General features: G+C 51.8%; 1 protein-coding gene across 1 annotated transcript in view; it reads left to right on the top strand.

The window, feature by feature from the left end:
• Nucleotides 1-12,350, top strand: part of FAM20A (FAM20A golgi associated secretory pathway pseudokinase) — a 17,195-nt gene extending 4,845 nt beyond the window's left edge. The window contains exons 2-11 of the mRNA XM_021536925.3: nt 1,476-1,660; nt 1,757-1,807; nt 2,566-2,644; nt 4,035-4,127; nt 5,831-5,946; nt 6,991-7,171; nt 7,463-7,572; nt 7,998-8,079; nt 8,155-8,214; nt 11,710-12,350. Coding sequence (XP_021392600.2) covers nt 1,476-1,660; nt 1,757-1,807; nt 2,566-2,644; nt 4,035-4,127; nt 5,831-5,946; nt 6,991-7,171; nt 7,463-7,572; nt 7,998-8,079; nt 8,155-8,214; nt 11,710-11,974 — 1,222 coding nt within the window. The 3' untranslated portion in view covers nt 11,975-12,350. The remainder of the gene's footprint in view (nt 1-1,475; nt 1,661-1,756; nt 1,808-2,565; nt 2,645-4,034; nt 4,128-5,830; nt 5,947-6,990; nt 7,172-7,462; nt 7,573-7,997; nt 8,080-8,154; nt 8,215-11,709) is intronic.

Raw genomic sequence — 12,350 nt, 5'->3', positions numbered from 1 at the left:
GGATAGTATTGATACACTATGTTATAAATGTTTTAAAGCTAATCATCTAAAATTACTCTTCATAAGTCTCACTACAATGTATCTTTCATACTTCTGTTTTTCTAAACTATCTACTTTTATTTGCAAGGCTATCCTTTAAAACTTCTTTTTAATTCTATTTTTCTCTCAATAAGGTCTGTCTTATTCCATAATATTTCTAAGTCAACATTTCTCATCTCAAGGTTTACACACACATACATACTATGTAGAACTTTCTATCAAACTTGAAGAATTCTCTACAAATGCATTTCCCACACCACTGGAACACCTCTGGGAGGGTTCAAGCCCTGCTCACAGCCAGATTAACCACACTGCTCAGCCTGCTGGGATGGAGAAGGGTTGTCACTGTCGAGGCAGGACGGGAATGAGAAGACTGACTCAGAAGGCTGCTGAGAGTAAAACTCTGATTTATTCAAAATACCCCGCTCTTTTATACAGAGCTTCGTGAGGACCAGTACCATTGGTCCTGAAGTGAAAACAACTCAGCCCATTGGTGTACAGTGCTTGACACACAGTGATAGAACTTAACTATAAACAATGTGAACAACAAGAGAGATAAAGAATTATTTGCATTCTTTCCCAGGCTTCTGCCTGGCTAGAAACTCTCAGTTTCTTTCTTTGACTGAATCTGAGACCCAAAAAAGGTGATGGAAGGATCCCAGCCAAAGCCCAGCTGCTGGGCTGAGCAGGGAAATAAAGAAACCAGCAGCAGCCAGGACCCTCTGCAGCCCCCAGTGCCATTCCTTGGCTGATAAATGCCTCGGGCACGGTCGGAGCTCACTGCTCAGGCTCGGGATGGGGCTGGCCGGGCATGTGGCGCTTCCTCCTGTCCAGCCTGGGTTAATGTCCTACTCCTTATCAGCCCCAGCTCCTGTTTGCTTTCATGGCTGGGTCCCGGCACTTTCAGTGTAAACTGAATTTCATTTTCCCTGTATCAGGACTGGCTGCTGCGTACGCGGGCTGGACAACGTTAATGAGAAACCAGAGCTCTGTCCTCTGCTGGCTGCAATTAGTGACCTCTCAGTTGCACAGTCCCAGCCCTGGAGGTCTCCACGAAAATGCTGATCGAGTGGGGAGTTATTACCCAACCTGGGAGGTTCCTTCAGCTCCACGTACCAAGAAAGGGTGGGGTTGAACCTTGATTTTTAGAGATCATGGGCAGGATGCTGGGATGCTGCCACATGACCTCGCAGCATCTCTGCTCACTGTGAATTTGGTCACAGAGGCGATTTGTAGATTTTAGTGATTTTTTTTCCTTCCAGCTTTAGGGAAAAGCTCTCTCAGAGATGGTCGGAGACTGACCAGCTCAGCCATCTCCCCCTGCCTCAGTTTCCCCTTACCCACCCCTCGCTCTGCTCCTGGCACCCTCCAGGCTCGGAGAAGGGATGTTTCCCACTCCGTGGCTCATCCTCACCCCCAGAGCATCTCTCTTGCAGGAGGCACAAGCTGTACCGGGAGGAGCTGAACCTGACCTCGCCGGCGGCGCCGCTGCCGCTGCGCCCCGAGGCGGGCTGGCTGCAGTTCCAGCTGGGCATCCGCCGGGACGGGCTCTACCCCCGCTCCAGCCCCGCGGTCTCCAGGCTGCTCCGGGACCTGCGGGAGCTGCCCACCATCAGCGCCGGTGAGCACACGGGGCTGGGCAGGGCAGGCTCCCGCCGGGGCTGGGGAGCAGCGGATGGAGCCTGGCGGGGTCTGACGGCTCCTCCTGCCCTTGCAGACTACAGCCAGGACGAGAAGGCGCTGCTGGGAGCCTGTGACTGCAGCCAGGGTGAGTGCGGCATCCCTGCGTGCCATCCCGGCGGTGCCCGTCCTCACCTCGGCCAGGGAAACGCCAAGCCAGGCTCTGCTCCCTGCCATGAACCCCCAGCAGAGCCCGGCAGAGGCTGGGATCATAGGGCATCAAGTTGTTCCAGTTGGAAAAGCCATCCAGAATGATGGAGTCCAACCCAAGCGCCATGTCCATGCTTTTCTTAACACCCAGGGGTGATGATTCCACCATTTCCATGAGCAGCCTGTTCGATGTGGGTGTCAGGATACCAGTACAGCACTGGTTTCGACTGGGGAGGGAGGAAAAAGTCCCCAAGGGGATGTAACAGAGGGGCTGGAGGGAAATCTTCTCTATGGCAGAAGGGAGAGGAAAATAAATGGAAAGAGAGAAAAGGGAGAAGCTGGAAGCAGTGACAGGATGCACTCACGGGGCAGGAAAGCCGGGTTGTGCTGGGGATGTAACTGGGGTGTTTCCAGGCAGTTAACACCCCATTTCTAGGCAGTTAACACCCCATTTCCAGGAGTTAAGACCCCCTTCCCAGGAGCTAACACCCCATTTCCCAGGAGCTAACACCCCATTTCCCAAGAATTAACAGCCCCTTTCCAGAAGTTAACACTTATTTCCCAGGAGTTAACACCCATTTCCCAGGAATTAACACCCCATTTCCAGGAGTTAACACCCATTTCCAGGAGTTAACACCCATTTCCCAGGAGCTAACACCCCATTCCCAGGAGCTAACACCCCTTTTCCTCCCCAAGTGGTGAAGCCCAGCGGTGTGCACCTGAAGCTGGTCCTCAGGTTCCAGGATTTTGGGAAAGCCATGTTCAAGCCCATGAGGTAAGGCCAGCAGAGCCCCCCTGAGCCCCTGCAGGGCGGGCTGGCACCTTCCTTGGCACGGACAGCCACCCCACAGCCACCCCACAGCCACTCCTTCCTCGCTACCTGGGCAGCTGAAAGGGTTCCATTATTTTTTATTATTCTTGGCTGCTCACCCCATCCCAGGAGCACATATGGATAAACACCAGCGTTCCCACAGCGCTGTTGATGTTGGAAATTCCCCAGTTCGTGGGTGCCAGGTGGAGAAGGACCTTGGGACACTTGTTCTCCTGAGATCTTTGCCGTGAGGGACTGCTCTTCCCCAGCAGATGTTGGGGTTTACCTTGGTTTTCCTTGGGTTCCCCAGTGTGTTTCCAAGAAACAGCCATCAAACAGGGGGTTTAAATTGCTTCTGCACTTATTTGCAGCCCCGTGGGGCTCTTCACATCTATTCCCTCTCACTTCAGTGTCCCTGTGTGAGCAGAGCAGCTGGATCACACCCTCACCCAGAGGGCTCCAGCTCCTCTCCCGTGGGTTTCCATCCACCTCTGCCCAGTGCCCAGCAGGTCCTGCAGGGCAAGGAAAGCATCCATGCCCTGCAGAGCCAGGAGGGATTTCCTGTGTCCTGTCCCCTTCCCCAGGAATTATCATCCTATTTCCAGGAGTTATCACCCCATTTCCCAGGAACTCCAAAAGGAGTTAACACGCCTTTTCCCAGGAGTTAAAATCCCATTTCCAGGAGTTAACACCCCATTTCCAGGAGTTATCATCCCATTTCCCAAGAGTTAACACCCATTCCCAGTAGTTAACCCCCCCTTTCCCAGGAGTTATCATCTCATTTCCCAGGAGTTAACACCCATTTCCAGGACTCAACACCCCATTTCTCAGGAGTTAACACCCCATTTCCCAGGAGTTAACATCCCATCCCATTCCCAGGAGTTAACACCCCCTTTCCCAGGAGTTAGCACCCATTTCCCAGGACTTAACACCCCCTTTCCCAGGAGTTAACACCCCATTTCCAGAAGTTAAGCCTGAGCACCAAATTCCCGTGCTGCACCTCCTGGGGCACTGTGCGACAGGCAGAAAATGGAATTAAATGGAGTTCCCACCTCAGGGATAGGAGAGCATCAGACCTGAGCCCTGCTCTGCCTCCAGGGGGGTGTGACAAACACCCCATGAACCTTTCTCCTGAGGGAAAAAGCTCTTGCCCAAGCAGATTTGAAGCCCCCAGCCGGCTCTTCTGCCTTGCTCAGTGTGACGGCTGCGGCTGGGCACGGAGTACTCTGGCTCTGGAGTGGCCACAGAGCGGCTGTCCCTGGTGTCCCTGGTGTCCCTGGTGTCCCTGGTGTCCCTGGTGACCTGTCCTTGTGCCACCCAGGCCTGGCCAGGCTCACCCTCTGCTTTCTCCCAGGCAGAAACGCAACGAGGAGACTCCTGAGGATTTCTTCTACTTCGTGGACTTCCAGCGGCACAACGCGGAGATCGCCGCCTTCCACCTGGACAGGTGGGGCTGCCCAGCCCTGCCTCCTCCTGCTCCTCCTCCTGCTGCTCCCCCTCTGCCTGGGAGAGGGGGGAAAGCCAGGGAGAAGGAGAAGGAGAAGGAGAAGGAGAAGGAGAAGGAGAAGGAGAAGGAGAAGGAGAAGGAGAAGGAGAAGGAGAAGGAGAAGGAGAAGGAGAAGGAGAAGGAGAAGGAGAAGGAGAAGGAGAAGGAGAAAGAAGGAGAAGGAGAAGGAGAAGGAGAAGGAGAAGGAGAAGGAGAAGGAGAAGGAGAAGGAGAAGGAGAAGGAGAAGGAGAAGGAGAAGGAGAAGGAGAAGGAGAAGGAGAAGGAAAGGAAAGGAAAGGAAAGGAAAGGAAAGGAAAGGAAAGGAAAGGAAAGGAAAGGAAAGGAAAGGAAAGGAAAGGAAAGGAAAGGAAAGGAAAGGAAAGGAAAGGAAACCCTCCTGGCTCTCACCTGACACCCCAGCTTTGCCTTGGCCACTGCATGAGAGCAGGGGCAGTCGAGGTTGGAAGGATCAGATTCTCACCTGGCTGTCACACATTGTCCCTCCCCTGCAACCAAGTGCAGAGCAGAGCCCTGGGCACAGCCTGGGTGCCCTCCTGGTGAGGGAGGCACACACTCAGTCACTCAGTCAGCCATCAAGGTGTGCTTTGGGTTGATAAACTGCAGCAATTCAGTTTTGAGCCCTCAGATAATGAGCAGTTAACCTGGCACCCCTTCCCAGCAGGGTGTGTGTTTAATAAAATCAGAATTACTCTTCTCAGAAGATACGGGCAGCAGCCCAAGCAGATTTTCAGATTTCTCCTCTGAACACCAGGGGAAGGTGATCTCTGATGGCCAGGGGGGGTGGGGATCTCCAGTTTCCATAGGATAAGCAGGACTAAATTAAGTCCTGTAGCTCGCACTCAGAAAGGGAACAAAGGGAGCTGAATTCCCTTCCCAGCTCTGCCCCAGCATCCTCACAGTGACTCTGCTTCACTCAGCCACCACCACCTCACCCCTGCAGCTCCACCACCACAAAAATGAGGCCAGACTGCTTTTGTGAAGTGCTTTGTGGTTTTTAGAGCTGAAAGATGCTGGATAAAAGCAAATATTTTTTTTCTCTCTGAACATTGCTCAATAAGGAACAGGCTAAATCCTGTTCTGTGCCCAACTCCCAGGAGCAGGGGGCATTACCCAAGGAGCCAAGCTGAGCATTAGCCAGTTCTCCCCGTGTTACTGACTCAGCAACCAGCAGCAGCTTCCCATTGACTGCCAGGAATGCTTTCCTGCCCCAGGCCCTGAGGTTTTTAAGAGTATTTTTGAGGAATTAGCTGGGCATGAGTGCCTCTGGAGGAGGGGGCGCCTCCTCAGCCACGTTGTACCAGGACCAATGTCCTTGCTCCATGTCAAACCAACATTGCAGAAGGGTCTGAAGGGCTGCTTTGGCCCCTTGGAGGACCCTGCTTGTGTGCAAAAGGCTGAGAGAAATCAAGGCAATGTTAGGGAAAGAGACAGGAATGCTGGAGAACATCCAGATTGTTCCAGACGGCAGCTATTAAAATACCAAAATCCAAACAGAGCCACATTTTGGTGGTTTTTTTGCTGGAAAGAGTCTGGGTGCAGCGATCCAAAGGCTCCTGGTTCGCTGATGGAAGGGGTGAGGGCAGCACCTGCCACCCCACTGTGCCAATCACCCCTTGGCACCACCCCTGTCCCCTCTGTGCAGGATCCTGGATTTCCGGAGGGTGCCACCCACGGTGGGGAGGCTGATCAATGTCACCAAGGAGATCCTGGAGGTCACCAAGAACGAGGTCCTGCAGAGCGTCTTCTTCGTGTCACCAGGTGGGCGAGGGCTTGGCTTGGGATGAGGGAAATTGTGTTTAAGGTCCCTTCACACCCAAAGCCGTGGTGTTCCACGGTGGGAGGAAGGGCAGGGGCTGCAGGACTTGTGCTGTGGTGCAGAAATTAAATTCTTGGGTTAAACATGCACAAGACACGGTTACAGATTCTGTAATCATCTACCAGATCTACTCATTTGGCCTTTTTTTCTTAACCTTTCCCTTAGGACCCAAACCATTGATTTGGCAGGCTGACATCCATGCCATGCTTTGGGTTTTACCTTGTTTTTCCTTGGCTTTCCCAGAGTGTTTCCATCAAACAGCCATCAAATTTAAATTGCTCTGCACTCATCTGCAGCCCCTTGGGATTCCTCCCATCTGCTCCCCCTCACTCCATCCCTGCCACAAGAAATAATCACTGTCCCATGGTGGGGAAGGGCTCAGCCTTGCACCCTCCTGAAGTTCACAGCCCCTTTTCCCTCTTTTCTGTATCTTCCTGGAGATCACAGTCCCCTTTTCCTGTTTCCTGCCCCATCCTGGAGATCACAGCCCTTTTTCCCTGTTTTCTGCACCCTCCTGTATTGTAAATGCAGGCGAACCAAATGGGAAGAAATGATGATGTCTGACTCAATTCAGAAGGCTGAATTATTTCTTTATTATAACTATGCTAAAATACATCAATATGCTATTATAAAAGGAGGATACTAAAACTACATCCTACTTTCTCTGACTCTAACACAACTCGTGACCTCTCTGAGAGTCCAGGCCCGGGTGGGTTGGGTTGGCCACCAGCTCAAACAATCCTCACCAGAATCCAACCAAGCATCACCCCAGGGAAACAATTCTCCAAACACATTCCACATGGGAAAAACAAGGAGCAGAAATAGAAATTATTTTCTCTTTCATTTCTCTCTGTGCACCTCTCTGAAAATCCTGAGGGAGAGAAATGTGCATTCCACACTCCTGGAAATCACAGCCCCTTTTCCCTGTTTTCTGCACCCTCCTGGAGATCACAGCCCCTTTTCCCTGTTTTCTGCTCTCCTCCCAGCCAGCAACGTCTGCTTCTTCGCCAAGTGCCCGTACATGTGCAAGACGGAGTACGCCGTGTGTGGGAACCCCCACCTCCTGGAAGGTTCCCTCTCTGCCTTCCTGCCCTCCCTCAACCTGGCCCCACGGCTCTCCATCCCCAACCCCTGGATCCGCTCCTACTCCTTCGATGGAAAAGAGGAGTAAGTGGGTAAATGAGGCTGCTTCCCGTTTCTGCACTGCAGGGCACGGACACACGGACAGAGCTGCAGAAATGACCCAGGCCAAGGTTCAGGGAGCCCATAATTAGTGTAATAATTAGTGTAATAACCTATAGAGCCTGGGTATTGGCTGTGTTTCAATTCCAGACTCCTGCATGCACAAGGGGAGATTTATTTAGTCTTGTACATCTTCACATGGAAGATGGGTTTTGGGGTATTTCTGGGACACGGCAGAAGCAGCTGAGAGTGTCTCCTTTTCTCCATCTCCTGCAGGTGGGAAGTGAATCCACTCTACTGCAACACAGTGAGGGAGATCTACCCCTACAGCAACAGCAACCGGCTGCTCAACATCGTGGACATGGCCATATTCGACTTCCTGACAGGTAATGATGGAGGGAAAGGACCTTTCCTTTCCTTTCCTTTCCTTTCCTTTCCTTTCCTTTCCTTTCCTTTCCTTTCCTTTCCTTTCCTTTCCTTTCCTTTCCTTTCCTTTCCTTTCCTTTCCTTTCCTTTCCTTTCCTTTCCTTTCCTTTCCTTTCCTTTCCTTTCCTTTCCTTTCCTTTCCTTTCCTTTCCTTTCCTTTCCTTTCCTTTCCCTTTTCCCTTCCTTTTCCCCTTTCCCTTCCCTTTCCCCTTTCCCTTCAGAGGTGCTGCTGTCTCCCCACAGCCCCTCCAACGTGGGGGCACAAGGGGAGCTTGGGCACTTCCAGCATGGCAACAAACACTCCATGCAGATCTGAAAGAAAGCTTGGGATGGTTTAGAAAATTCCCTGCCAGGCAAACTCTGATCCTCTGCGTGGCCTCTGCAGGGAACATGGACCGGCACCACTACGAGATGTTCACCAAGTTTGGGGATGAAGGTTTCCTCCTGCACCTGGACAACGCCAGAGGGTGAGGCACCGCCAGGAGGTCGGGAGGGGTGAGGAGGAGGAGGAGGGCAGGCTCTGAACTCTGCTTCATCCCCAGGTTCGGGCGGCATTCCCACGATGAAATCTCCATCCTGGCCCCGCTCTCCCAGTGCTGTGTGTAAGTTCCAGCTTCCCGGGAATGTCCGAGTTCCTGCTGTCACTGGGGAGGTCACCCAGCCCTGCCTCCCTCCAGCAGCTCAAGGACCCTGCTAATCCCAGCCAAGGGGTGGGCTGGATGCTGGAGCAGAATCACGAGTGGAAAAACATCCACTGGCAGACCAGGAGACGCTGTCCAATAGATCAAACCCTTCCAGAAAGTTCTAACAGCCTGTCCCAGCCCATCAGCACGAGGTTCTCTCAGGAAGCACAGAAATCTCCCTCCAAAATCCTGGTGGAACTTTGATGCACTTAATCAAGCTTCCTCTTCTCATGGCATGAAGGAGAAGCTCATAATTTTAACCCAAGTTGCCTCTTCATTAATTCACATAAATCAGCAGCTGCAAGTTAAATTTAAGAGGCAGAAGCAGCTGATCTTTCCTAGGGTTTGTTTTCAGGACATGTGGAGCTTTTTCCTCACTCTACCTGCTTTTCCTCCCCCTGGGGGTGGTAATTGCACTCTCCTCACACACCTTTACTTTCAAGAACTGTTATTTGCACTCAGCAAGTCTTTTCTAATTGCAGGCTCTCAGGGAATCCTTCTCTAGAAATTTTGTGCAGTTTGAAATTAACTCTGCCTCTTAATTTGACCTTCATACCATAACATCCACAGGTCACATCATTCCTATTCTTCCAGATCCATCTCCCAGAAACTCTTCTTAATTTAATTATTGTAAAAAGCAGTGGTAAGAGGACCTGAACACTCTGTCATAAGGGCCAGGAACAGCATAAAAACAACTGGTGCTGCCTGAGGGAGACACACAAACCCTCATTTCCCACAGGAGCTGATCCATCTGGAGTGGGAGAGCATCTAAAACCACTTGGGAAGGAAGGGAAGAGGTTTTACTCGAGTAAGCACACAGAAGCCACAGATTTCAGCCTGCCCTGACCAACAACCTGGACCCAGCCCACCAAGCCCCCTCCTTGCTCCGACACCGAGCTGAGCAGGAAAGCTCCTCCAGCTGGGAGTGCTGGGAGCTCAGGGATGCTGAGAGCAGGCTGTTAAACACATCCACCTCCTTCCCAGCCGAGTTCTGCTCCAAGCCTGCCTTCCAGCAGATCCGAGTCTGTTTTATTTGCCTCTCCCAGCTCCCTGCCCGTCCCACACACTGAAGCCTGCAGGTCTCCTCTCCCAGACAACGAGTGGCACAAACACAGCCAGGCCATGAGATGGTCCTTTCCCTGAAAGCATCAAAACCCTCCTGGAGGCACAGGCAGGCCTGGAAGCAGCCCCAGTCAGGCTGCTGAAGTGCCTGGAAGGCTCGGGGGGAAAGGTTCAGCAGTCCAGCCCAGCCACCGGGTCACAGCCCCCGTGGGAGCGCCGCGGGGCTGGCGGCAGCGTCTCCATCTCAGCCCGCTCTGTGCTCTGCTTGTTTGTTGTGTAACTGTTCCAGCACTGCATCAGCTGCTCCCCAGGGTCACAGCAGCCCGCTCCCCACCTCCAAGCACTGCTGGGATGGAGCAAACACAGCTGGTGTTTACCCACAGCAGCTCCCGGGCCGGGCCTGCCTGGAAGGACAGCACACAGATGCTCGTTCACATCTGCCCTGGGCACAGCTTTCCCTGGCAGCAGCAGCAGCTCACAGCTGGGGTGTAAAGCTTCCTTGTCAGCCCTCACACTCAATCAATGGATTATTTTTGGTTTTTCAGGAATATTAATGCGGGAAGGTGATGCCCAGCCCTGTGGCAGCAGCATCGTCCTTCCCTCGTGCCACAGGCACGCTGCCCACACACACTCCTGGATATTGGATATTAGATTGGATATTAGGAAAAGTTTTTCCTGGAAAGGCTAGTAGAACATACTAGTAGGTAGTAAAACACTGGCACAGGCTGCCCAAGGAAATAATGGAGTCACAATCTCTAGAATTCTTCAAATGGTGAGTGGATGTGGCACTTGGGAACGTGGTTTGATGGTGCTGGGACAGCAGTTGGACTTGATGATCCTAAAGGTCCTTTCCAACCTTAGTGGTTGTCCCCAGCACCTGGAATGGCCTTTCCCAAACAGCACGTAGCCTGTTGGAGCTGCAGAGATCCAGATCAACATTCCCAATGGATGCCCTGGATAAACAACAGCCTACAAACAAATTCTTGAGCTGCCTAAAATGGATCTGACTTCACCTTTTTCCACCTGAAAATCCTGACTGGGCTGAATCCAAATGGTTCCATAAACATGGCCCACTTTGTCTCCAAGATTCAAAGGGCAATAACTACAGCCACTGATTCATTTCAGTATTATGCACGCTGAAATCAACACATTTCTGCTGAGGATTAAACAAATGATTTCAGAACACTTCATTTCATGCCTAGAAGCATTCCAAGGTTGCAGGTTTTCATCCCATTTTCTGTCAAAGCAAATCACATTTGAATCTGAGTACCCCCTAAGGTGAAAAGTCACAGTTACATCAGTTCCAGGAAATATTCCCTCTTTTTGCTCAGAGTTTTGACAGAAGATATTTTCTCATTCATGTCTTTTCATTTACCACCCCCTCTGCTCTCATCTCATAAAAGTCATCCTTGGGGAGATGACACCACCCTGCAGGAACCTGGGGAACTGGGTCACCTCTGACTCACTCACTACTGAGAACTTCAGTCATGTTTTTCTCTCTGCAGACAGAAATTTGCAGTACAAACACTCTGGAAAAACAAAGGAAGAAGTAGAGGTTTCTGCAAAAAAAAAAAAGTCATTACCTTCCAAAATTATAGAATACAATTAGAATAGAATTATATCTGTTAAAATTATAAAACTTTTGTCCTAAAGTTATTTAAATTCCTTCACCCATTTCTGGTGTCAAGGAGTGTCAGAATCTGAGGTATTGATGATTCCGAGATCGTAAAAAGTCTCTGTCAGCCCCACTGCCAAAGCAGAAGCCAGAATTGGTCTGTGCTGGTTTCCAGGTTGTTTATTCTGTTTATCTCTCACATGTTCTGCTGCCCTGCCCAGCTCTGTCCTGCAGGGCAGCGTGTGGGGCTCTGCCCTCAGTGGGATGTGACAAACATTCAATACCAGAAACTCCCTGGGCTGCATTTACAATAACGTGCCAATATCTGTCACCTACGTTGGACAGTGTGTCCCCAGCCTGAACCAACAGAAAAATGCCAACACCACAGTGACACATGGAGGGCATGAAGAAGGAGAAAAAGGACAAGGCACACCCAATTTCCTTCATCTTGTCCCCTTTGGACCCCTCATCTAGAATCCTAAAATTTTACTTTTGCACCCGTGCCACACTTAATTATTACTGATATCAAACACTCAGAGCTGGTAATTCATTCTGTAAGATTGAAAACTCTTTTCCATGGGCAGAGATCACAGCCAGTGTCTCTGGGGGCTCTGTCCAGGGGGTTCCTGACCCTGCCAGGGTCCCAGGGCAGCCAGAGGGAAGCCCTGGGTTCCCACAAAGGAGCTCAGCTGCTCTTGCTGGGAGGCATTAAACTGTTGATTTGGTTTTTTTTCCAGAATAAAGAGATCGACGTTGCTGCGCCTGCAGCTCCTGGCGGAGCCCGAGTACCAGCTCAGCGCCGTGATGAGGGAATCCCTCCTGCAGGACCCCCTGGCCCCTGTGCTCACCGAGCCCCATCTCCTGGCCCTGGACAGGCGGCTGCAGCTCATCCTGGCCGCCGTGGGGAAGTGCATCGACACCTTTGGAGAGGCCACGGTGGTGGCCAACGACACGGCGCAGCCCCAGAGCCCTGCGGCGCACAGAGCCAAGCTGGACACTTAGACAGGGTCAGAGCCAAGGAAAATCCTGCCAGGCAAGGGGCAGCTCCAGCAACTGCTCATTTCCACCTGCAAACACTCGCAGAGACTCGGAGGGGAAATGTCAGAAGATCAAGAATCACACCCGGCTCCTCTGCTGGTGTTTAAGCAGAGCTCCTGTGCTCGGCCAGTGCTGGTGTGGCTGCAGCAGATCTTTACACCCCAAACACAGCTCCGGGGTGAAAAAGCTGTGATCTCCAGATCTGGAGTTGGCTGTGCCCTTGGGAGGCTGAGGAACACCTGGCCTTGGTTTGCTCATCCTCCACAGGGGCTTGGTCTTACTAGAGAAGGACACGAACTTGACCCGAGGGTGAGGGTTGAATAAAGAGATGCCAAGAGCA

Source organism: Lonchura striata, chromosome 19 (genome assembly GCF_046129695.1).
Source record: "Lonchura striata isolate bLonStr1 chromosome 19, bLonStr1.mat, whole genome shotgun sequence".
NCBI lineage: Eukaryota > Metazoa > Chordata > Aves > Passeriformes > Estrildidae > Lonchura > Lonchura striata.
This window is presented reverse-complemented; position numbering and strand designations above follow the sequence as displayed.